The 25811-nt window shown below is 43.6% G+C and overlaps 2 protein-coding genes across 5 annotated transcripts in view; both read left to right on the plus strand.

Moving 5' to 3' along the window:
• The window catches only part of NSUN6 (NOP2/Sun RNA methyltransferase 6), a 62159-nt gene that overhangs the window by 19291 nt on the left and 17057 nt on the right, over positions 1 to 25811 (plus strand). For all 4 annotated transcript variants that reach the window (XM_083189317.1, XM_083189316.1, XM_083189319.1 and 1 more), the window contains 2 exons: positions 3387 to 3468; positions 5779 to 5898. In XM_083189317.1, coding sequence (XP_083045443.1) covers positions 3387 to 3468; positions 5779 to 5898 — 202 coding nt within the window. The remainder of the gene's footprint in view (positions 1 to 3386; positions 3469 to 5778; positions 5899 to 25811) is intronic.
• Positions 6502 to 9778, plus strand: LOC146079820 (uncharacterized). Its single transcript, XM_083186461.1, has 2 exons — positions 6502 to 8439; positions 8470 to 9778. Exons 1-2 carry the CDS (start codon positions 8414 to 8416, stop codon positions 9776 to 9778), a joined length of 1335 nt encoding a protein of 444 aa, XP_083042587.1. The 5' UTR covers positions 6502 to 8413.

A 25811-nucleotide genomic window follows, 5' to 3' on the forward strand; every position in this document is an offset into this window, starting at 1 on the left:
AAGTCAGAGAATCCCGACAGTTGGCCACTCATCCAGCACCTTTTAGGCTGTGGGATCTCTCTGTATGTGAACACTTTCTCCCTCTCCCTCCCCTCGTTCTCCTCCATCCATGGCCTTTTAAACACTTTCTGTTCTATTTGTGCTATTTTCTGGTACTCCGTCCTGTTACCTGTATTGATTTGTTTTTTGTTGTCCTGCCGAACATGGGTTCTCCCCCCAACAGATAATACCACAATGCATCAGTTGTACCAAACTTATACTAGCCAGACCCTGCTGACCAGTGCGTGGGCTAGTGCGAGGGCCACAAGGCTCACTCTCTCCATTTTTTTGTAATTTCCTTTGAATTATCTACAAAGTAGCACAGCATAAGTATAGGAGGAAAGTACGGCCACTTTTGCTATATTTAGTATAACAGGTACGTGTTTGCAGCATCCAAGTAGTGTTAAACATCGTTTATTAGTTTTTAAATAGTTTAGTGGTGTCAAACTCATGGCCCTCAAGCTGTTGTTGAACTACGTGTCCGTTGATAATAACTGGGTGAAGTGTCACAGGCAGAGTTGGTTTAGAGAAAAATATATAGGGAAAGAATTAGTGAAGACCAACATAAGACCTATTATTAGAAAAATTCGTATATGGTACTAGGTTGGCGGTGCTCCCAAAGAGAGTTCAGCGGAATAACTGAATTAGGATAGGTGTCTAGAGATAGACGTAGGGAGAACAGAACGGGTTTTTGGGGCATACTTTAAATGATGAATAAGTGAAAGAATTGTGAAGAAATGGGTGAAATAAAATCTAACCTTTATTAATTGATACTTAAAATATATATATGCACACGTCAATTTTAATGCAATGGACAAATTTATATGCACAAATTGAAATAATTGTTGAACTACGTGTCCCAGCATGCCCTGCCACAGTTTTAGCAATCCATTATATAAAAACACTAGTGTGACTTAAGCTGTTCTCAAGTGAGCTACCAGATCTAGATGCCTAGGGGTTTATTAACTAAGATCATAGTTCTATTTCAGATGGGATGTTGCTATAGGCAACCATTTAGATTTTATCAATTATCTTCTAGAAGGTCCTAAAGAAATAAAAAGAAGATTCTGAGTGGTTGCCCGTAGCAACATCCAATCTAAAATTGAACTGCCATCTTGGTAAATAAACCACCAGCAGTTCAACTGTTATTCACTGGTCTCTTCCTGCTCCAGTCCTGTCTCTCCTGGGCATATGGGACCAATCCTTTCTGATGTCAGTAGGTCCAGATCTGGCTGCTGACCCCTAGTCCTTTTGTTATCCGCTGATCATCGTTGTTTTGCGGCGGCTGTTGTTGTTCCCTCTCTCACAACTCTTGTGTTAATGTCAATGTCGGTCCCGGTTCAAGGGCTTGTTGCTTAAGAAGCTGTCTAGACCGTGCATAAGACATACAGCGGATTTAGAGAAGATGAGTCAAAGGGAGCTTGGTGAAGACCTGCTCGGGTGTTCTGCACTTATACTGTCCCCACTAGCTCTTTAGGAGAACATAATGGCAGCTAGGCAGTGACTCCTATGGTGTTCCCGTGAGGGCATTTTTAACTCTACCCTCTGGGGCACTACACACTGAAAACAATTGGCATAAGGTCTCTCCTGTGTTCTGCAAGCAGATTAGCCTGGCGCAGACTGTACTATGTTCATCTGGTGTTAAATGTAGTTTATATTTGTGTTCTATGGGGGACATATGGGTTTGTATTTTTCCCTGTGGAGGCCAATGTGTTTTTGGATCTGACGTTGTGCCTTGGCATCTTTTTTTGGAAACAGGTTGAAAATCACTGGTCTAGAACATAAATAACATTCATAAATATAAGCCAATGAAAAAGATGTGCATAGTACAGTAAATGTCTATGAGATTGATATGTGGCGGCTATGTGTATTGTACAGCAGAGGTATGTTATAAGAGCACTCCAGCTGCTGTGCAACTACATATCCCAGCATGCCCTAAAGGTGGCCATAACATCAGAAAGACATTGTTCGAAATCATACAATTTCAAAGGATTGTAAAATGGATTGTATGCATATTGTGTGCACATCGTGTGTACACAATCATACAATCACACAATCTCCCCGCCCCGGGAGATTGGAGGATTGGTCCTCTGATCTGACGTAGATCAGTTGGGATTGGAAGCAGATTGCATGTGCTTTTAAGCACATGCAATCTGTCTTTAGATGGCTCATACAACCGGGGTCATGTGACACTCCCTCCCTGACTAGCAGAGAACAGAAGTACAGCTTCTGGGCGGCCCATGGCAGTGAAGATGCTGGGAGCTGCAGGAGTTTCCAGTGGCAGAGGGGCGGGCGGCTGAAGAGAGCGGTGGACGTCCTTTTGCACAATTCTGTCACTACTCTGAAAATAGTTTTCAGAGGATTGCTGCAGTAGGGCTATTTAATAATGGCATAACACAGCAGATGTGAGCAGATTAGTAGTTGCTGGCAACCTGTAGATTATTATTTTATTTTTTTTAAATGGATTTTTGGTACTCCTATCCTTTTGATCCTAGTAGGCCAGCCCCCTATTTAAATGAAGCTTCAATCATGCAGCAGATGGATTGTATGACAGATTGTGAATACATTGTGTGTCCAAAAACCACCAAGGACTGCCAGCGAGTTGAAGGGAAGTTGGGTCTTTCTGACGTATGGCCACCTCAACAGCTGTGAAGTTACACAGCAGCTGGAGGTCTGCACGTTGCCTATGACTGGTATATTAAGACCGGACACATTTTAGAAACTGTGGCAGGGACAGCATACTTGAACATGAAGGTAATGTGGAAGATCCAGTCCAGGATTTAAAACAGTAGCAGCAGCACAGGGCTAGAGAGATCCAGTCTGGGTTTTTTAAGCTGTTTTGTGAATTACTGTCTGCTGATTAACAGCACATGTTACTTCCTCTTATATGTCTGTCCAGAGCAGGGGGCCATGGCTCCCAATGCCTAAAAGCGGCTGGGTGATAGGCCTGGCAATGTGGGGATTACAGGTGTTCTTTGGAGTGTATCCTTACTATGAAAATTGTGGAAATCCTGCTATTCAGTCTATGTGATTCCTTGTCACAAAACCTATCCACAATTTATGTAACTAGCATAAGAGATAATATAATATATATTTTTATCCCAACTTAAAGCACAACTAATTATAAATAAGTAATAATATCCTTATATTGGTATTTGTGCGTGTTTCCACTGATGTTATATATTTAGAGTATAGATTTTTTTTCCCCACTGGTGCTGTCTGCCATCATCTTTCCATACAATGGACCTAGAACAACAGTAATGACTGACTATGGTGTGTATCTGTATCCATGGCGTATGTGATAAATGCAGTGATATTTCCTAATAAACCTTCACTTTGTTTTACAGGGGAAAAGGCATTCAAATGACAGAACCTGTATACTTAAGTCCATCCTTTGATAATGTACTCCCTGGATATATATTTTTGCAGGTAAATACACTAATTTGTATCTAGCCATCATTTGTGGCATAACTAGCTATTGTGCTTGGCATTATAAAAAAATATTTTATACCCGTCTTCCCCTACCTTCTCATTGCTGCACCCCCCTCCCCCTTGTCTGTTTCTCATCTTTGTCCATCCTGACCACCTCCTGCTCCTTGCCCTGTTTCCTGCATAAGTCACAAAATCCATGGTGCACCAAATTGGGCTTTGAAGGATAGGTGCATGTGAGCACATCTGTAACTGCGATGGATCATGTCACATAGAGATCAGGCCATGTCTGTCCCTTGTAATCTATTTGGGCCATTTCTTCCTTCCCAAAACTCCCTGGAACTGCTCCCCCTGTCACTACTGCTGTAGCACTTCCCATAAGTTATGTAGTATCCCAGCAACCACACATTGCCTGGAACTCCTCCCCCTGCCACTACTGCAGTAGAACTTCCCATCAGCTATGTAGTATCCCATCAACCACACATTGCCTGCAACTCCTCCCCCTGCCACTACTGCAGTAGCACTTCCTGTCAGCTATGTGGTATCCCAGCAACCTCACATTGCCTGGAACTCCTCCCCCTGCTACTACTGCAGTAGCACTTCCTGTCAGTTATGTGGTATCCCAGCAAGCACACATTGCCTGCAACTCCTCCCCCCATCACTACTGCAGTAGCACTTCCCTTCAGCTATGTAATATCCCATCAACCACACATTGCCTGGAACTCCTCCCCCTGTCACTACTGCAGTAGCACTTCCAGTCAGCTATTTGGTATCCCAGCAACCACACAGTGGGCGGTATTCAATGAGCCTGATTCGCCATGTTTTTATGGCGAATTTGTGCTGTTTGGCGAATTTTTGACTAAAACGGTGAATCACCCTATTCAATGACCACATGGCGAATACATTTGAAGGTTTTTTTCGCCATGATTCACCGAGTAGCAATCGCTATCTTTTTATGGAGAAGTGGAATGTGAACTTTTAAAATAAAGTGTTTTGTTTTTTACATTTGGTGTAAAAAAATCAGGAATTTTATTCTGAGGAGGGGCATGCTACTTTTATTCATGTGCTGTAAGCACATGAATATATATTTAACTTTAAAAAAAATTTTTTTTTTTTTTTTACACAGCAGCCAGCAGGGGGCGCCGGAGCCGAGCCGCTCATTACATATTCATATATTCACTGCACCCGATCGTTACAATCGGGTATAGTGGATATAGGTCCCCTGCTGGCACCCCCGGGGGGCAGCCTGTGCTGCCTGGCACCCGGGGAGCCCACCTAACCCCCACAAACGTTCTGGGCTAGGCAGAGAGACTTCCATCTCTCTGCCTGCCACCGTCCTCAGGCTCCCTGCGGCATACGCCGCTGGAGCTCATATTCGCCAGTCAGGGGCAGCGAGCCCCTGACACGTTGAATACCGGAGCCCGCCGGCTCCGGAACGTGGCGAATGTGCAGCGAATCCTAAAAAGGATTCGCTGCACCTCGCAGGTATTCTCATTGAATACCGCCTATTGCCTGGAACTCCTGCCCCTGTCACTACGGCAGTAGCACTTCCAGTCAGCTATTTGGTATCCCAGCAACCACACATTGCCTGGAACGCCTCCCCCTGCCACTACTGCAGTAGCACTTCCAGTCAGCTATTTGGTATCCCAGCAACCACACATTGCCTGGAACTCCTCCCCCTGCCACTACTGCTGTAGCACTTTCCATCAGCTATGTGGTATCCCAGCAACCACACATTGCCCTGCACATTATGTATACACCTTTCACATAAAAAATCCTGGTCCAACCTGGGTTATTGAACATAGGGTCACAGTGGCTTGAGACCCCATTAACATTGCATCCTTGACCTGGGTTATTGCTGGTTATTCCCTTTGGGTTTCCCATGTGAAGAAAACCTTGTTTTCATTTTAAAACAGATAGGATCTGTGATAACTGACCCACACACGGATCCGGGAACTTATCTGGGACTCTTTATCTGATTCTGGTCAGATAAATGCCCGGGGCTAATTGTATTTCCCCCATAGCGCCATTCTAGTAGCGGGGCAGTCTGGCAGCGAATCTGTGTTCAGACGATTCACTGGCACTAATTGCAGCTTTTTACCTCTGTGCTGACATTTTACACAACTCTAGTGTCCCCAATAGTTACTACACTTGGTTTCATTGTCATCATCAACATAATCTGCTTGCACCAACACTATCCCTGCAGGATCTGTCCACCATATACAGGCACCTTGTGTGTGTTCTAATGGTAAATACAGTATAACTTGCAGAAAGGGGGCATCTCTTAAAATTGTCCTTTTCTTTTTATAGAATTTACCTTCTGCTGTTGTCAGCCATGTATTAAATCCCCAGCTGGGGGAGCGTGTGCTGGACATGTGTGCTGCGCCTGGAGGAAAGACCACCCACATTGCCTCTCTTATGAGTGACCAGGTAATGCACCAATGAGTCTGCTGCTGCCATTGTGGATATGGATCAAACCTGTGTGCTGTACCGGCTAAGTCATTACTTACTCAGCACTTCGATGGCTGTGGGTAGATTGGGGCCGCTGATGACGTCAGTGGCCCTCCCTTCCAATGGCCGGGCCCGCCTGTTTTTTTTTTGTGTCGCTCCCAGAAATCACTGAAATGCCGCCCAGCTGTCAATCAGCCAGCATTCGGCCTGGTGTTACAGGCTGTCACTGACTGTGGCTGTACGGAGGGCTTGTGCACGTGCAGTCCCCTGATAATCGCCAAAGCTGTGAATTCGCAGCCCTGCAATCAGGGCTGAATCAGACCCATGCTGGTCCAGTGGGGAATGCCAGAGGTTAGTGAGATGCTGGTGAACCAATCATCTTTTCCTCTACCTCCCCCATGGCAGCCAACACCTGTGGGTTATCTCCCTTCTGGGTAGTACTTGGAAAGGAAAAAAAGACATCCGGCCCCTATATAAGGCTCCTCCTCCTGGGCCTCCTTGTCTTTTTTTCCTTTCCAGCAGGGTAGTGCGTGGAGCAGCAGGTGGAAATCCTGCAGGAAAGGTTATGGCTTACCCCAGCAACGAAACTGCTATCCCCGACGCCTAGAGCGCACCGGGGAGTGAGGGAAGGTGGTGCCGGCCTTCAGAGGTATGACAGACCTCGGGTGCTGCATGCCGCTTCCTAGTGGAGTTGGCTCAAGCGGCGGCGTCCTCAGGCGGCACGAGGGCTTACAGTGGTGTGCGCCTGGTCCGGGTTAATCAGTGCGTGAGACCGGACGGACGTCATAGGGGGCGCGGCGCATAAGTATGACGCGGCAGCACACGGAAGCGCTGGAGTCTCTGTGTGCTGCTGCAAGCGCGCTGTTGCCGGAAGGACAGACCTATACCCAGTACAGCCGGACTGAAAGTGAGTACGGCGGGCGTCCATGTGCAGGATACACGCAGTGGGCAGTATCAATGCTTTTGCTAACTCCTATATGTTGTTAGCAGGCAATTTAAGCTTTACTATGGAGGAAGAAAAACGGCCAGTCGTTAAGAAATCGGGGTAAGCCAACTGTAAGCCAGGTGAAAACCTGTATCATTAGGTGGGAGTGTGGCTTTGAGCTAAAACACTCGGTATGTGTCTTTTTTGCTGCAGGTCTGATTCCAGTAAGGATAAAGGGGACCTTAAAGCAAAACACAAAAAAATGCACGTGGCTAAATGTCTAATGTGCACAAAGGATTTACCTGACAATAATATTGGCAGTGTGTGTGAGCAATGCAAATCACCTCAGATACCCCTAACCCAGATGACGGGCTTAGTGGACATGCTCAGAGTGGCCCTTACTGACACATTTGTAACCAAGGAAGACCTGGTTAAAGCTACAAGCAAAAGAAGCAGGGCAGTGTCAAGTGAAGGTTCTGCAGGCTCAGCAGAGGAATTTGAGGCAGGGGCTCTGGCAGATGAAGAAGAGGTGATAGCTGATAAATCGGATTCAGATTTTAACCCAGACATGGTGGAAAATCTGATACTATTGATACATAAGTCTCTGGAGATAGAGGATAAACAGGAGAGCATTCTGCCTCAAGATCTATTATTCAAAGATAAAAAAAAAAAGGGAAATGTTTTCCATTATCGCAAACGCTTAAAGATGCAGTCGCGGAAGAATGGAAATTCCCAGACAAAAAGGTCTCAGTGCCTTTAAAAATTAATAAAATGTACCCATTCCAGAGTGACCAAGTCGCAACATGGGAAGAACTACCCAAGGTAGATGCGGCAATAGCGAGAATTTCAAAGAAAACAACACTTCCCTTGGAAGATGCAAATATTTTTAAAGATCCGATGGAGCGGAGGATAGAGTTAGGTTTAAGAAAACAGCACTTAACCACAGGAGCAGCCTTAAAACCAGCGGCATCTATGGCTATAACATCAAGAGTCCTTAGAGGATGGTGTCAGCAGTTGGAAGTCGACCTACTGGATGGGATCAAGAGATCGGAAATATTAAAGGGTGTGCAAAACATACAACTAGCGATAGAATTTCTTTGTGAAGCTTCTATGGACTCTCTGAGGTTGGCGGCAAGGGCAAATGCCACAGCAGCAGTGGTGAGACGAGCACTTTGGCTCAAACCCTGGGCTGCGGATGTACAGTCCAAAAACAAGTTACTAACATTACCTTTTCAAGGTGATTACTTATTCGGAGCTCAGTTGGACGAGATAATAACGAAAATCTCTGGAGGAAAATCGGTATGGTTACCGCAGGACAGAGCGACAAGAAAAGGTGCTAGTAATAAGCCGTTTAAATATCAGCCTCAAGACTATAAGGAGGCTAGAGCCTATCGCCCGGGAAGAGGCTAAAGAAGAGGAAATTGGTCATCAAGATCTAATTTTTGTGGCCAAAGGGGAAGAGAAAACAGATTTTTCTCCAAACAGAATACCCAATGACGCCAGTCCACAGACGGTGGGGGCCAGACTACTTCATTTTGCAAGAATTTGGGAGAACTCTACATCGGACAAATGGGTTCGAGAAGTGGTAACAGAAGGTTACAAAATAGAGTTCAAAACCAAACCAGGGAGGTTCTTTACAGAATCACCGGTGCCCAAAGAAAAAGCAGAAAGGGAAGCTTTACTATCCAGCCTCCAGGTCATGATACAGCAGCAAGTGGTGGTGAAAGTACAAAAATCACAGATAGGAGAAGGCTGGTACTCCCGTTTCTTTGTAGTGCGAAAAGCGACGGGAGGATTCAGAACAATACTAGATCTAAGAAGATTAAACCGGTTCATTCATGTAAGGGCATTCAAAATGGAATCGGTGAAAACAATCCTTCCAGATCTAAGTCAAGATATGTTCATGACAGCCATCGACTTAAAAGATGCCTACCTCCATGTACCAATTTACATAGGGCATCAAAAGTTTCTACGCTTTTCAGTCGCCGGAGTAAGCTACCAGTTTATGGCACTTCCGTTTGGACTGGCAACCTCCCCAAGAACGTTCACAAAAGTCTTGGTAATTGTGATAGCAGTGCTAAGAAGGCAAGGCATAATGTTATGGCCCTATCTGGACGACATATTGATCGTAGCAAGGTCAAGGGAACAGGCAGTCGACCATACACGGAGGGTGTTGGAGTGCCTAAAAGACCACGGTTGGTTGATAAACTTGCAAAAAAGCAAGCTGGTGCCGTCAAACCAAAGAGATTATTTGGGAGTGACAATCGACACAAGGTTAATGAATGTGAAATTAACCAAGGAGAGGCAAAAGAAGCTGATGAGCTTCTTAAAATCGATGATGAAAAAATCGATAGCATCATCAGAGATGTGTATGAAAGCACTAGGTCTGATGTCGGCAGCACTAGAGACTCTTCCATGGTCCAGGTTCCATATGAGAAAGATGCAGAGATGTTTTCTATCTCAATGGGATGGAAACAGCAAGAACCTAACACAAAGAATTGTGCTGGGAAGCAGGGCAAAAGAGGACTTGAGATGGTGGTCGGATGTAAGCCGATTGGAGAGCGGAAAATCTTTTGCCATGGCACAACAAGTGGTGGTAACTACAGATGCCAGCCAGACAGGTTGGGGAGCGACATGCGACCAACATATGACACAAGGAGTATGGCCAATCAAATTTCAAACAGCACACTCGAACTTGAGGGAGATGCGAGCAGTATATCTGGCTTGCAAGGACTTCGACCACACTCTAAAAAACAAGGATGTGGTGATACGTTCAGACAACAGCACAGTAGTCTCCTACATAAACAAGCAAGGAGGCACAAGAAGTCAACATATGATGAAGGAAATAGAGAAGTTGTTAGTCTGGGCCGAAAACAACGTGCAGAGTATATCAGCAGTATTTTTGGCAGGGAAGGACAACACCCTTTTTTTTAAATTTATTTATATAACTTTCTAACGTCACTATACGCACTATATACTCAGCATATTGCTATTTTCACTATGGGAAGAATTCAGTTTATGAACAAACATCCTCATGACATATGTATTATCAATCATAATATTAAGGCCCTTATTCTGATTGATGCGGACTTTACCGCGTTCTTACGGATCGCATCTTTACGGCGTCTGCGCATGCGTGGAGAACGCTACGCGCATGTGCCACGCCTTGACTCGGTACCAGTTCGGACAAAGCCCGTCCAAAACTGGTCACCGCAATCAGTCGGGAAATAGGGGCGTATTATGGGCGTCATGCGGAATGACACATGGGCGTAGTTTCAAAGTGGGCAAAACGGGGCGGAAACATGGGCGGACACGGGGGAGTACACTTATGTTGGGGGGCGTACATTCGGAAACCACTCCGAATGCACGCGAGCAAAAAGGGCTGAAATGTGCGGTGTCCACAAGTGTACTATTGCTTTGCGGACACCACTCGTTCATGCGGTAGGCGAACGTACGCCTAATGACTACAACCATTAACACCTGAACCCAATAACAATCTACTCCTTTACTCATTACTCACTAATAGGACGCTTGTCAGTGCTTTAATTGAAACCATTGCACTTCAATTGCTGTAAGGGTTAATGTGTGCTATGCATGTGTTAGGCATGCTTGTAAGGATATATTGGAATCTAATTGATTCCAATTCCAAATAAGCAGTTTTTTATGAGGATAGGTAATTGAATAAGTGGGTCATGTGATGTCTTGCAGAAGATACTTCATAGTGGGTTGTTTGGCGTAAATCCTCCGCTTACGTGCGGTAGCACCGCTTGGCTCCCGTTCGGATGCGGTATTCCCGAGCATACTCTGTAATACTCTGTAATACCGTGCCGAATCGGAGTGTTTCTCCCGCACACGCATGGTTTGTATGTCGTCCGTAAACACGCCCTGTTCTTAAAGAGTGAGTCCGTCCGAATGCGGAGGACACGTGGGCGTTTCTACGGACGATGGCCGCATGCGGCAAAACACCGTGGCGTGCGGACCGCTCCGTAAGAATGCGGGAATATCCGCACAGATCAGAATAAGGGCCTAAATGCCAATGCAATACTGTGCCTAGCATGCAGCACTTCCTACCATATATACGCATATATGTTTTTAGCTAGTGCTTCTACTGTTCTGGGGACTTTTTACCTCCATCTCATACAATTAATTAATTAATTTCGCCACATATATTCTCCCTACGGGGTTTAATAAGGTCATAATTATTATAAGAATTCTACGCTGTTCTGATAATCAAACATAATCATTTCTCCCAGTCAATACCCTTTCACCTTCCTTTTCCTTCCTCCTTCCATCTGTTAAATGTATTTATCAATTAATCAATTAATTAAAAACCTTCCATTTAACTTATTTCAGGATGCTTTTTAGCCTCAACATGCACTTCCAATTAGGCTCAGATCCTACTCCCTCCCATTTTTCACCTGCCCCCATTTGGGATTGGCTAAGAATCATTTAAATACTGAACGCCAGAGCACACCTCTACACCGATTGAGAAAGCTTCCTAAGTGAAACGTACGTCTCGGTGTCCTAGGACCCCGCTGTGTACAAGCGGGACCCTGCACGCTTCACACATATCTACTTGGCTACTACTACTGCCCTGACAGCGCGATATTCCCAGCACTGCACCCGGGAACCGGTGTCCGTGAGTTACCAACAGCCCTCAGGGCAATACTGTCATTATCTGCTTTTTAATGGTTGGAATTACAGGGTTATGGCAATACAACCCCCTACCTATATTTATTGATATCACATGTTGATTCACCTAGGCACTAAATTGTGAACCCGTATTGCATGGAGGATTTCTTTCTGCAATTACCTCACCCTGTCACCCTGCCTATACCAGTTGATGCCATATTTAAATGTATTGATCTACCTTAGGTTTTAAAGTGTGACTCCGTATTTATAGGGGATTCTTTCCTTCATATATATTTTCACCCTGTCACATACGTGGGACTTGTTCCCTCCATTTAAAAAATGTCAACATTGAACATAGTGTATTTGGGTAAGGTCGACACATAGTGTGTGCCGACACAAGACTACAGACCAGGACTTTATTCTAAACTATTGTGTATATTCCATCATAGATATCCATCTGACTGGGAGTTGTATGCACTAAATTGTGAACCTGTATTGCATGGAGGATTTCTCTCTCCAATTACCCCACCCCGTCACCCTGCCTATACCAGCTGATGCTATATTTAAATGTATTGATTGACCTTAGGTTTTAAAGTGTGACTCCGTATTTATAGGGGATTCTTTCCTTCATATATATATTTTCACCCTGTCACACACGTGGGACTTGTTCCCTCCATTTAAAAAAATTTCAACATTGAATATAGTGTATTTGGGTAAGGTCGACACATAGTGTGTGCCGACACAAGACTACAGACCAGGACTGCAATCTAAACCATTGTGTATATTCCATCATAGATATCCATCTGATTGGGAGTTGTATGCACTAAATTGTGAACCTGTATTGCATGGAGGATTTCTCTCTCCAATTACCCCACCCTGTCACCCTGCCTATATCAGTTGATGCTATATTTGAATATATTGATTGACCTTAGGTTTTAAAGTGTGACTCCGTATTTATAGGGGATTTTTTCCTTCATATATATATTTTTTCCTTCATATATATTTTCACCCTGTCACATACGTGGGACTTGTTCCCTCCATTCATCAAAAATTTTCAACATTGAATATAGTGTATTTGGGTAAGGTCGACACATAGTGTGTGCCGACACAAGACTACAGACCAGGACTGCACTCTAAACCATAGTGTATATTCCACCATAGATATCCATCTGACTGGGAGTTGCATGCACTAAATTGTGAACCTGTATTGCATGGAGGATTTCTCTCTCCAATTACCCCACCCTGTCACCCTGCCTATACCAGTTTATGCTATATTTGAATGTATTGATTGACTTAAGGTTTTAAAGTGTGACTCCGTATTTATAGGGGATTCTTTCCTTCATATATATTCTCACCCTGTCACATACGTGGGACTTGTTCCCTCCATTCATCAAAAATTTCAACATTGAATATAGTGTATTTGGGTAAGGTCGACACATAGTGTGTGCCGACACAAGACTACAGACCAGGACTGCATTCTAAACCATTGTGTATATTCTATCATAGATATCCATCTGACTGGGAGTTGTATCAATTTTTGTTAGCCCATTTCTTTCTTGGGCTTGCAGCCAATTAGAGCAAGATATTCAGTCTTATGTGAAGTACAGATTGTGCATTTTCTGAAATCTCCTCCTTTTTTACTACCTTTGCACGGTATAGCAGCGACCCACTAGGAACAATACCAGAGTGCACCCTGTGCTTCCTTCTGCAATTCACTACCCAGATATACCGCTCAACCATTGTTCACTACGTCCACATGCGTACACACTGGACAGTAGCGTATACCTGGGATTAAAGTGAAATTGCTCTTCTTTTCTGGCATCTCCCATAGTCGGGGTTCTCTCATCCCCAGGGGACCCATTACCTGACTCTGCGCTGTCACTGTATAACAGGGCCAGGTTGGTCACCCCTGGAGACAGCAGAAACCTCCTTTTTGTCTTAACTCCTGTACCTGTGACGCTCGCAGAGTCCGCTCAACTGTGCAGTTGTCCGGTTGCCATCATATGCACAGGCAGCAGCCACTAGGCGAGCATTTTCAACCCAGGTACTTCACCACAATTCTCAATTTCTCTTGGATCTTGCAGTCCAATTAGAGTGAGATTATACACAGTTTTCAACCATAAGAAAGTAATTAAGATAACAATAAGTTGTACTACCAGACAGTGTGCCATTTGTTACGCATTTATTAGATATGTGCTTATGATAACCAATATGGTTAATTGAAGACGTGCTTAGTCTGAAATAATCCTTTACAGGAATACGCTGATATTACAGCCATATTGAACAGAGGCATTTAGCCCATTTTCAGACCCAGATATCATATTTTCACGATCTTTTCTCAATTTTTTCTATTCATGTTATCTGTATGTCCTCGTCTCATGTTCGTCTCTTGATCCAATAACAGGATCAATTTTAGTATTAATAAAGTTGATATTTTAGACTGATACGTTTATATTATAGAAGGCAGTGCCCCACCCGGGAGTTTCTTTCCTGATATTCTCCCTTGAATATCAACCCGTTTCCAATTGTACTTACCATACTCCCCGGGAGCACCTCCACAACGAGATTATAACATAATTTACTCACTCACATGTTGACTGGAGTTTAACCTTCTTACCTGCTAGCAAATCAGTCCTGTGCACCTGGCCCCCATCCCCTTCCCCTTTCCCCATTTTTCCAACTACGGCATACCGGTGTTCTTTTCCCGGTTTTCCAGGCCATTCAAGGTCGCACGGACTTCTCTAATTTGCTACTTGCAATTTTCTGCACTGTTATTATCTTTTGGACCTAGTAATTATGGCATTTAATTTAAAGGATGAATTAGTCTCTTTAAAAAGACCTGCAGATGACTTGAACAATATTTTTCCAACCTCTATTGAGGACTATATCCAACACACTTCATGGGAGGAAGATCTGCGCAAACTTAACTCAATTTTACAAAAACAGATAAGGACCAATTGGGACCTAACAACTACAGAAAACTATTTGAAACAAAAATTAGCCCCAAGAGGACTTCGTCCAAAAATATTTCCCACCTTCGAGTTCATTACACCTAATCTCAAATCTGAGTGGGAGGCCTGTTTACTGAAATGTTCCTCTGACCTCATGTCCATTCTCTCCAAACATAATCTTCTTAGTTTGGAAGAGTGCGACAAAGAAATCTCCAAATTAAGCAAAACCCTTGAAACCTGGGAAAAAGATGAAAATTTTCAAAAAACTTTTTCAAAAATCAAAGAAGATCTCCAAAATTATGAGAAAATGATCATTGAGCGCAAACGCTCTAAATTTCTCAGAGATAAACGGGATTACGCCACAGGGCAGATCTTCAAATGGAGACGTACGGACAGGATCAGAGAAAAAACTTACAACTCACAATATAGCTCCTCAGAAGCCGAGATGTCCGACATAGAGGACACTCAGAATACATCTATGAGAAATGCAATGTCTTTTTTAGAAATAGGCCCAGGGACATCCAGGGGCAGATATCGCAAACCTACAAACGAACGCGGAGGGGGAAGAAGAAGGGGACGAGACCCACGCCAGTGGAGAACGGAGACGCCATCACGCCAATCACCACGGTTTCAACGCCCATAGTCTTGGCTGATGACAATTTGAGAATTATTAATCTCTCAGATCACCATCTCAATGATGCCCACAAATCTTTACTCGCTAAAGGGCTATCTTTTTCACCCATTAATTCTTTCAATAGATTTCAGTGGGAAAAAGATCTCAAATTGTTCGGAAGAAAACTTCTCCTACACAAATTATACAATACCCCCACAGATACAAGTACTACGGAATCAATTGAGAGGACTTGGTCAACTGAGGAACAGGAAGCCATTGAGGCATTACATGAACTGGCATCAGGGAGTGCCACCAACTGCCCCCCAGAGACCAGACGACTGGATTTGTGCAAAAGGAAATCTACCTACATGCCCCAGGACAACATATGTCCTAATGTCAAAGTCTTCATGGACATGGTTGGTGGAGACATGGATAAACTGGAAAAATCTAAGAATCTGCACTTACCAACAATGAATGATAATCTTACCAGCAATGAAAGGGCAGCCCTCAAGGAAATCAGAGGTTGGGAGGACGTTATTCTGAAGCCCTCAGACAAGGGAGGCAATATTGTCATCTGGCCTACAGAAATGTACCTTGTCGAGGTTAACAAACAACTACAGGACAAAACCTGTTATAAAAAACTATTCAGCAACCCCACCAGTGATTTCCTTGAAATATACAACAAAATGCTACGCCAATATAACCAACTGGGTACCATTACAAACAAAGAAACCACCTTTTTGCAGATCGAGCATCCGAAAGTACCCACCTTCTACCTTTTGCCGAAGGTACATAAACACCTTACTAGGCCCCCAGGGAGACCGATAGTCTCTGGCATTGGTGGCCTCCTTGAACCTGCCAGTAAGTTCATTGATGCATACCTTAGACACCACGTGTACAGCTTACCATCCTATTTGCAGGATACGGCCGACGTACTCAGAAAAATCGATGGTGTTTTCTTGGCCGTAGAGGACTACATTGTCACCATGGACGTCGAGTCCTTATACACCTGTATCCGACATCAGGACGGAATACATGCCGTACAGACCTTTCTGGAAACAGAGGGCCAACATGACTTTCACACCTTCCTGGTGGACCTTCTTGGCTTTGTTCTGGGTAAGAATTATTTTACCTTTAATGATTCATTCTTTCTCCAGGTCCGGGGAACAGCGATGGGCGCGGCTTGCGCGCCCACGTATGCCAACCTGTTCCTCGGATCCTGGGAAAGGGAGTGTGTCTTTTGTGATACCAATGATATCTATACCGACCTCATTGTAGGTTGGTATAGATACATTGATGATATCCTCATGCTCTGGCACGGGAGTCTGGAGGAATTGAAGGCATTTATTGACATACTCAATACTAACACACTTAATATTAAACTTACATACGAGTATAGTCAACAGAAAGCCACCTTCCTGGACCTCACGTTGTACAAGGATGAAGAGGGAGCACTCAAGACTGAACTGTTCAGAAAACAGACTTCCACCAATAGTCTGCTCCACCACCAGAGCTTTCACTTCCCCCCAACGGTTAAAAATCTACCTAAGGGTGAATTCCTGCGCCTTCGCAGAAATTGTACTGACCTCCAGTCCTATGACAACAAAAGCCAAGAACTCTCCAATAGGTTACTGAGTAGGGGGTACAGTAAAAGGTGCATTAAGAGTGCCAGATATCATGCCCGAACACAGGACAGGCAGACACTTATATTTCCTCAAAACAAGGCCAAGTCATCCTCACAGCCAATACGCTTCATAAGCAACTTTTGCAATGAATGGAGGGAACTACAAAATATTCTCTTCAGACATTGGCCCATTCTTCAAAATGACAGCACACTCAATGTAGTACTGGGGGAACGACCAGACTGTAGCTGGCGTAGAGCACCCAATCTCCACGACACTCTAGTACAGAGCCATTTCTCAAAAACCAGAAAGCCCATATTGGCAAAGGCTAACGGCACTTACCCCTGTGGCCATTGCAAGGCCTGTGCCTTCTTGGACAGGAGACTCTCTGTACTGGACAGGATCAACAAACAGATCAAAATTGCCGGATACTTCAACTGCGAGACCAAGAACTTAATCTATTGCTTGGAATGCCAATGTAATTTGAGATACGTTGGCATGACCACCCGTCCTCTGAAACAGAGAATACTCGAGCATGTTGGTAGTATTCGAAATGCAGCCTCCGACCTTAAAAAATTCAAGAAGTTAACATCCGTGGCACGTCATTTCCACAAACATCACGGAGGATCCTCCAAAGGCTTGAAAGCTTTCGGACTCGAACAACTCCATCTGGGCATTCGTGGTGGAGATATCACCAAGGAACTGTTAAAAAAGGAAAGTAGCTGGACTTTTAGACTCAATTCCGTCACCCCGACGGGCCTAAATGAATTTATCAATTATGGCGTCTTCCTTAAACCATGAAATCTCCACCTAATTTTCAGTCATCTGTTACGCTTCGCACTCTTTCCTTGCCTTTTGATAGTATCTATAACCACATAATAATAATAATAATTTTTTTACTCAACTATACTATGCCAGTTATCAATCTAACTCATATTGCTTTTCTTCCCTCATCCCCTCACCCTATATCACCACTTCACTCCAACCCAGCCGAATTACTACATGTCTAATATAATGGAGCACAAATTAATATCCATTCTCCCTTTATAATCACCATCCACTCACACTACGGATGTGAGTCATATTTATACATATCCACTTTCACATTCACCATTTGTATTTTTTTCACAATTTGGCACGGCTCTGCTTTTTATTGTTTTTTACTGTGTTATGTATAAATGTGCACCTACATGTCTCCTTCACCTGTGCATATATATGCACAGGTCTTAGGTCTCCTTTTTTTAAATTTTTTTTAAATTTTTTTTTTTTTTTTTTAAATTTATTTATATAACTTTCTAACGTCACTATACGCACTATATACTCAGCATATTGCTATTTTCACTATGGGAAGAATTCAGTTTATGAACAAACATCCTCATGACATATGTATTATCAATCATAATATTAAATGCCAATGCAATACTGTGCCTAGCATGCAGCACTTCCTACCATATATACGCATATATGTTTTTAGCTAGTGCTTCTACTGTTCTGGGGACTTTTTACCTCCATCTCATACAATTAATTAATTAATTTCGCCACATATATTCTCCCTACGGGGTTTAATAAGGTCATAATTATTATAAGAATTCTACGCTGTTCTGATAATCAAACATAATCATTTCTCCCAGTCAATACCCTTTCACCTTCCTTTTCCTTCCTCCTTCCATCTGTTAAATGTATTTATCAATTAATCAATTAATTAAAAACCTTCCATTTAACTTATTTCAGGATGCTTTTTAGCCTCAACATGCACTTCCAATTAGGCTCAGATCCTACTCCCTCCCATTTTTCACCTGCCCCCATTTGGGATTGGCTAAGAATCATTTAAATACTGAACGCCAGAGCACACCTCTACACCGATTGAGAAAGCTTCCTAAGTGAAACGTACGTCTCGGTGTCCTAGGACCCCGCTGTGTACAAGCGGGACCCTGCACGCTTCACACATATCTACTTGGCTACTACTACTGCCCTGACAGCGCGATATTCCCAGCACTGCACCCGGGAACCGGTGTCCGTGAGTTACCAACAGCCCTCAGGGCAATACTGTCATTATCTGCTTTTTAATGGTTGGAATTACAGGGTTATGGCAATACAACCCCCTACCTATATTTATTGATATCACATGTTGATTCACCTAGGCACTAAATTGTGAACCCGTATTGCATGGAGGATTTCTTTCTGCAATTACCTCACCCTGTCACCCTGCCTATACCAGTTGATGCCATATTTAAATGTATTGATCTACCTTAGGTTTTAAAGTGTGACTCCGTATTTATAGGGGATTCTTTCCTTCATATATATTTTCACCCTGTCACATACGTGGGACTTGTTCCCTCCATTTAAAAAATGTCAACATTGAACATAGTGTATTTGGGTAAGGTCGACACATAGTGTGTGCCGACACAAGACTACAGACCAGGACTTTATTCTAAACTATTGTGTATATTCCATCATAGATATCCATCTGACTGGGAGTTGTATGCACTAAATTGTGAACCTGTATTGCATGGAGGATTTCTCTCTCCAATTACCCCACCCCGTCACCCTGCCTATACCAGCTGATGCTATATTTAAATGTATTGATTGACCTTAGGTTTTAAAGTGTGACTCCGTATTTATAGGGGATTCTTTCCTTCATATATATATTTTCACCCTGTCACACACGTGGGACTTGTTCCCTCCATTTAAAAAAATTTCAACATTGAATATAGTGTATTTGGGTAAGGTCGACACATAGTGTGTGCCGACACAAGACTACAGACCAGGACTGCAATCTAAACCATTGTGTATATTCCATCATAGATATCCATCTGATTGGGAGTTGTATGCACTAAATTGTGAACCTGTATTGCATGGAGGATTTCTCTCTCCAATTACCCCACCCTGTCACCCTGCCTATATCAGTTGATGCTATATTTGAATATATTGATTGACCTTAGGTTTTAAAGTGTGACTCCGTATTTATAGGGGATTTTTTCCTTCATATATATATTTTTTCCTTCATATATATTTTCACCCTGTCACATACGTGGGACTTGTTCCCTCCATTCATCAAAAATTTTCAACATTGAATATAGTGTATTTGGGTAAGGTCGACACATAGTGTGTGCCGACACAAGACTACAGACCAGGACTGCACTCTAAACCATAGTGTATATTCCACCATAGATATCCATCTGACTGGGAGTTGCATGCACTAAATTGTGAACCTGTATTGCATGGAGGATTTCTCTCTCCAATTACCCCACCCTGTCACCCTGCCTATACCAGTTTATGCTATATTTGAATGTATTGATTGACTTAAGGTTTTAAAGTGTGACTCCGTATTTATAGGGGATTCTTTCCTTCATATATATTCTCACCCTGTCACATACGTGGGACTTGTTCCCTCCATTCATCAAAAATTTCAACATTGAATATAGTGTATTTGGGTAAGGTCGACACATAGTGTGTGCCGACACAAGACTACAGACCAGGACTGCATTCTAAACCATTGTGTATATTCTATCATAGATATCCATCTGACTGGGAGTTGTATCAATTTTTGTTAGCCCATTTCTTTCTTGGGCTTGCAGCCAATTAGAGCAAGATATTCAGTCTTATGTGAAGTACAGATTGTGCATTTTCTGAAATCTCCTCCTTTTTTACTACCTTTGCACGGTATAGCAGCGACCCACTAGGAACAATACCAGAGTGCACCCTGTGCTTCCTTCTGCAATTCACTACCCAGATATACCGCTCAACCATTGTTCACTACGTCCACATGCGTACACACTGGACAGTAGCATATACCTGGGATTAAAGTGAAATTGCTCTTCTTTTCTGGCATCTCCCATAGTCGGGGTTCTCTCATCCCCAGGGGACCCATTACCTGACTCTGCGCTGTCACTGTATAACAGGGCCAGGTTGGTCACCCCTGGAGACAGCAGAAACCTCCTTTTTGTCTTAACTCCTGTACCTGTGACGCTCGCAGAGTCCGCTCAACTGTGCAGTTGTCCGGTTGCCATCATATGCACAGGCAGCAGCCACTAGGCGAGCATTTTCAACCCAGGTACTTCACCACAATTCTCAATTTCTCTTGGATCTTGCAGTCCAATTAGAGTGAGATTATACACAGTTTTCAACCATAAGAAAGTAATTAAGATAACAATAAGTTGTACTACCAGACAGTGTGCCATTTGTTACGCATTTATTAGATATGTGCTTATGATAACCAATATGGTTAATTGAAGACGTGCTTAGTCTGAAATAATCCTTTACAGGAATACGCTGATATTACAGCCATATTGAACAGAGGCATTTAGCCCATTTTCAGACCCAGATATCATATTTTCACGATCTTTTCTCAATTTTTTCTATTCATGTTATCTGTATGTCCTCGTCTCATGTTCGTCTCTTGATCCAATAACAGGATCAATTTTAGTATTAATAAAGTTGATATTTTAGACTGATACGTTTATATTATAGAAGGCAGTGCCCCACCCGGGAGTTTCTTTCCTGATATTCTCCCTTGAATATCAACCCGTTTCCAAGGACAACACCCTGGCAGATGGACTCAGCAGGACTACATGTGTCCCAGGAGAATGGAGTCTGAACAAAGAGGTCTTCGGAACCCTAGTAGGGAAATGGGGACGTCCAGAAATGGATCTCATGGCCACAAGATAAAACAGGAAAGTCCTGAAATACTTCTCAAGGTTCAAAGAACATCAAGCGTCACAAATAGATGCTCTAACTTGCAGATGGCCAAAGGGATTGGCGTACGTCTTTCCTCCCCTTCCTATGATACCAAGGTTGCTAAGGAAGATACAAAAAGAAGAAACAACGGTGATAGCAATCTTACCGTATTGGCCAAGGAGACCTTGGTTTCCGAAATTGCTTCAGATGGCGATAGACAAGCCCTGGAAACTACCACAAATGCCAGACTTGTTAATACAAGGGAAAGTTCAGTCCCCACAACCGGAGTCGTGGAACTTGACGGCATGGCTGTTGAGGTCAGAAACTTAAAAAGAAGAGGTTTCTCAGGGACCGTGATTAACACACTGCTGAAAGCGAGAAAAGAATCCACCTCAAAATCGTATTATAAAGTCTGGAAGAAGTACAGTTCTTGGTGTGCGGAAAATCAGCAGTCTCCAGGGGAAATACCAGGGATTCTGGGATTCTTACAAGGAGGACTGGAAAAGAGACTATCTCTTAGTACATTAAAGGTACAGATTTCGGCACTGGCCGCTATGCTCGATAAGAATATAGCAGAAAACAAGTATATTAAAAGGTTTATACAAGCAACCAGAAAGTTAAGACCAACTTTCAAGAACCCTCTAGAGCCATGGGACCTGAATATGGTCCTTAAAACACTAATGGACAAACCTTTTGAACCTCTAATGGAGGTTCCTCTAAAGTACTTGAGCTGGAAGGTGGCATTCCTGGTGGCCATAACGTCGGCCAGGAGGGTGTCCGAATTACAGGCCCTGTGGGCGGAAGAGCCATTCCTAAACTTTTTTGAAAGTAAGGTGGTGTTGCGGACAAACCCACAGTTTCTACCAAAAGTAGTCTCAAACTTTCACGTAAACCAGGAAATAGTACTTCCATCCCTCTGTGAAAATCCGGGCAATGAGAAGGAGAGGAGATTGAACACATTAGACCTAGTGAGGGCACTTAGAGTGTATATAGAAAGAACAAAGGACTTCAGGAAAACAAAGAATTTATTTGTTTTATCAGAAGGATGTAGAAAAGGATTAGGAGTCTCAAAATTGACACTTGCCAGATGGATCAGGTGCTGCATCCAAGAGGCATACAGGATGAATAACCAAGTTTTACCATCAGGGTTAAAAGCGCACTTTACGAGAGCACTAGCCACATCTTGGGCAGAAAAAGGAGAAGCGTCCATTACAGATTTGTGCAAAGCAGCGGGTTGGGCTTCGGCTCACACCTTTACGAGGCACTACAGAATAGATGTTATGTCCTCGGCAGACGCAAAATTCGGACGGAAAGTGCTAAGTGCAGCAATTTAGACCAACAAGGGTTTGTAAAAAAAAAATATATGATTTATGAGTGTATTATTATCCTATGTTTATTGGAGGGAACCCACCCTGATAGTACTGCTCGGGTACCTCCCACAGGTGTTGGCTGCCATGGGGGAGGTAGAGGAAATATCAGATTGTTACCTGATAATATGTTTTCCTCTACTCCACCATGGCAGCATATATTCCCGACCCTGTGTTGTTGATTTGTTGTTATGCAATAACTATGAGTTTATATTTAAGCTGGAGAAATGAAGACAAGGAGGCCCAGGAGGAGGAGCCTTATATAGGGGCCGGATGTCTTTTTTCCTTTCCAAGTACTACCCAGAAGGGAGATAACCCACAGGTGTTGGCTGCCATGGTGGAGTAGAGGAAAACATATTATCAGGTAACAATCTGATATTTGGATCTAGTGGTGGGAGAAACAAACTGCGCAGCCGTGCACCTTGGAGGGAGGTAAAGTGGGCATTACTATATAGAAATATATACATACACACAATTAGAAATATATATTAATGCACTCAAACATTATGCTACCAATGGCTTTGGGAGTGAGCGGAGTACCACAGACATACTGACATTATCCAGGCAGATACAGATGACTGTTTGTTCGATTGCTTACTGAGTGACTGTTGCCCCTCAAGGCTTGGGCACCGGTACAATATACCCCTGGCTGGGCAGGCTTGGGACCCATATTCCTGCATAAAAGCTAGGAAGTTCCAGGAATTTTTGATAAACCACTAGCTGCTCATTAGCTTTACCCATGGGATGCACTGTACGTGACATTGGCCACTGTCCATGTGCTGCACAACAGCATTTTAAGGAGACCATGCCATAATATGAAGATTTGGGCTGTTTGGGAGTAGCAATATAACGGAATAGTACATGTGCTGGCCTGCATGGTTGGTGTAATGGTCAGCATTCATGGGTTTGATTCCCACCATGGCCCTAACTGTGCGGAGTTTGTATATTCTCCCCCTACTTGTGTGGGTTTCCTCCGGGTACTCCGGTTTCCTCCCACAATCCAAAAATATACTGGTAGGCTAATTTGCTCCTAAAAAACTAACCCTAGAATGTCTGTGTGGGTGTACTTGTGGTAGGGAATATAGATTGTAAGCTCCGCTGGGGCAGGGACTGATGTGAGTGTTCAACTATACTCTGAAAAGTGCTGCGGAATCTGTGTGCGCTATATAAGAAACTGTTAATAAATATTAATAATGTGCTAGGTATAGTACTGATTAGGGGTTTCCCCATAATCTGCCAGACAAGTTTTAGATGGTGACAAAATTCATCTATCAGCCATTTTGTTGAAACAAATGTCTGCCCTTTTGTCAGCAGATCTATTACTGCTTGCAGTTAGTGTTTCTGTTTTCAAATCCACACCACTGGTATAAAAAGGTTGCGTATTTCTCAGTCTGGACAGATGCCCCTTGAGTAGTGTGACATTTACACTGATAGGATTTGTAGTGGAGCTACGTCTGCCTCGTCTTCTGCCCTGAGAACGCAGACCTGAGTAGCCGATCTATTATTGTTACAGCTGGCCCCGGTCACGTCCTCCCGTACAAGAATCAAACATTTTTTTTTTACTCAGAACAATTTTTCTGTGGGAAATCTTTCCAGCACTGACTATTATTGTTTGTCTAATGGGAATAGACTGAGAATATAAAAAAAATTCAGATTTCAACCCTGGTGACTGTATCTAGTTGTATTGCATGTATGTGACATAACTGCGTAAGTAAGATAATACTCAAACTTCTAGATTAATAATTCACCTGGCAGAGGCTTTGCAGAAAATATACCTGTACAGCCAAGTATTGCAATTTTTGACTAAAAAAAGAAAAGATAGAGACTTTTAAAGACCTTGTTTAGAATCCTGAGTAAATCACATGATTTTTCTAGTGTGTGCAGTGCGTAGCCCAGGACTAAAGTTGGCCATACATCTACAGATCGATTGTCAGATTGGGTGGTTGGAACAAAATCCTGGTAATGGATGAGAGCAAATGACAGTTGACCGTTTGCTTTGAAATGCTGGAAAACTGTCAGATATTACCAGGTTTTTGTTCCAACCAGCCCAATCTGACAATCGATCTGTAGATGTATGGCCACCTTTACTTCGCAGCTGTGATAGAAACAGGCTGTTCGGGGCCAGAGCTGAAGTCACACATCTTCTCTGAAAACACCTGAGCACGCCTAGCTGCCAGGTTACAGGCTGGGTTTGAAAAATGACAGGTAGGAGCTGATTGGCTGGCTGATTATTACTCTCAACTTTATCACTTTTTGAAGCTTTATACATCTGGCCCGATGTGAGAGAATTTTCCCCACATAAATCATGTTAAAAACTTTCAGGGGTATAGAGAGAAGGTGATTTTAGAAAGTTATGTATTAGGTGAGGAAAACTCCATCCAGTCCTGGGCTGTGATGGGTTAATCCTGTGTTACATCCTCATAAAGCAAAGGGATGTCAAGGTCCTCAAGCTATTTCATAATCTGCTGCTCTCAAGGCAAAACTTCCTGTTGGGTTGTGATTTGCACATCTACAGGTCCCACCTTCAACATTACCATACTTAGAGGGAGATGTAGCGGTGAGTACCAAACAATCCTCTTCTGTCATTTTACTGGCTTGTTTAACCCATTGAGTGGTAGGTTTTGCTGGGGCAGGACAAACCTACCAGGGCAGGTTTGTCCTGCCCCAGCAAAACCCACCACAGTTGGAAGCTCCCCTGCCTCACCTCTCTTCCCTGCCGCTGCTGTCCCTGCTGCCTTAGCCGCCGGCCTGTCACATTCAGCAGTGACGTCGGCGGCAGGCTGGGGGGTGTTCGCTGCGACTTGGGAGGACTCGAGTGCCTGAGCGCTCCCGAGTCCCCCCGAGCCGCCCCGAACGTCCCCGAGCCTGCCGCCTACGTCATTGCTACTAAAAGTATGGCGGCAGGGGGAGCGGGTTTAGAAGAGCTCCGGCGTGCGATCGCCGGAGCACAGGTGATGGGAGGGTTGGGGAAATGACTGGGGGGGGCCTCTAGAGGTGCTGTGCCAGTGGTGCACACCTGGACACCACTGGCGCGCACCTATTTCATATTTGTGGTATGCCCGGAAATTTTACGGGACAGCCCTCTGCGGCAGCGCAGCTGAGCCC

The sequence above is a fragment of the Crinia signifera genome, chromosome 5 (genome assembly GCF_055691185.1).
Source record: "Crinia signifera chromosome 5, ASM5569118v1, whole genome shotgun sequence".
Taxonomy (NCBI): Eukaryota; Metazoa; Chordata; class Amphibia; order Anura; family Myobatrachidae; genus Crinia; species Crinia signifera.

Excerpts from the sequence above, each read along its gene's own strand:
- LOC146079820 (XM_083186461.1), top strand. The coding sequence starts at position 8,414 with ATGGGTTCGAGAAGTGGTAACAGAAG. Across the intron at positions 8,440-8,469 it reads TCGAGAAGTGGTAACAGAAG|GGAGGTTCTTTACAGAATCA; the intron begins GTTACAAAATAG and ends AAACCAAACCAG.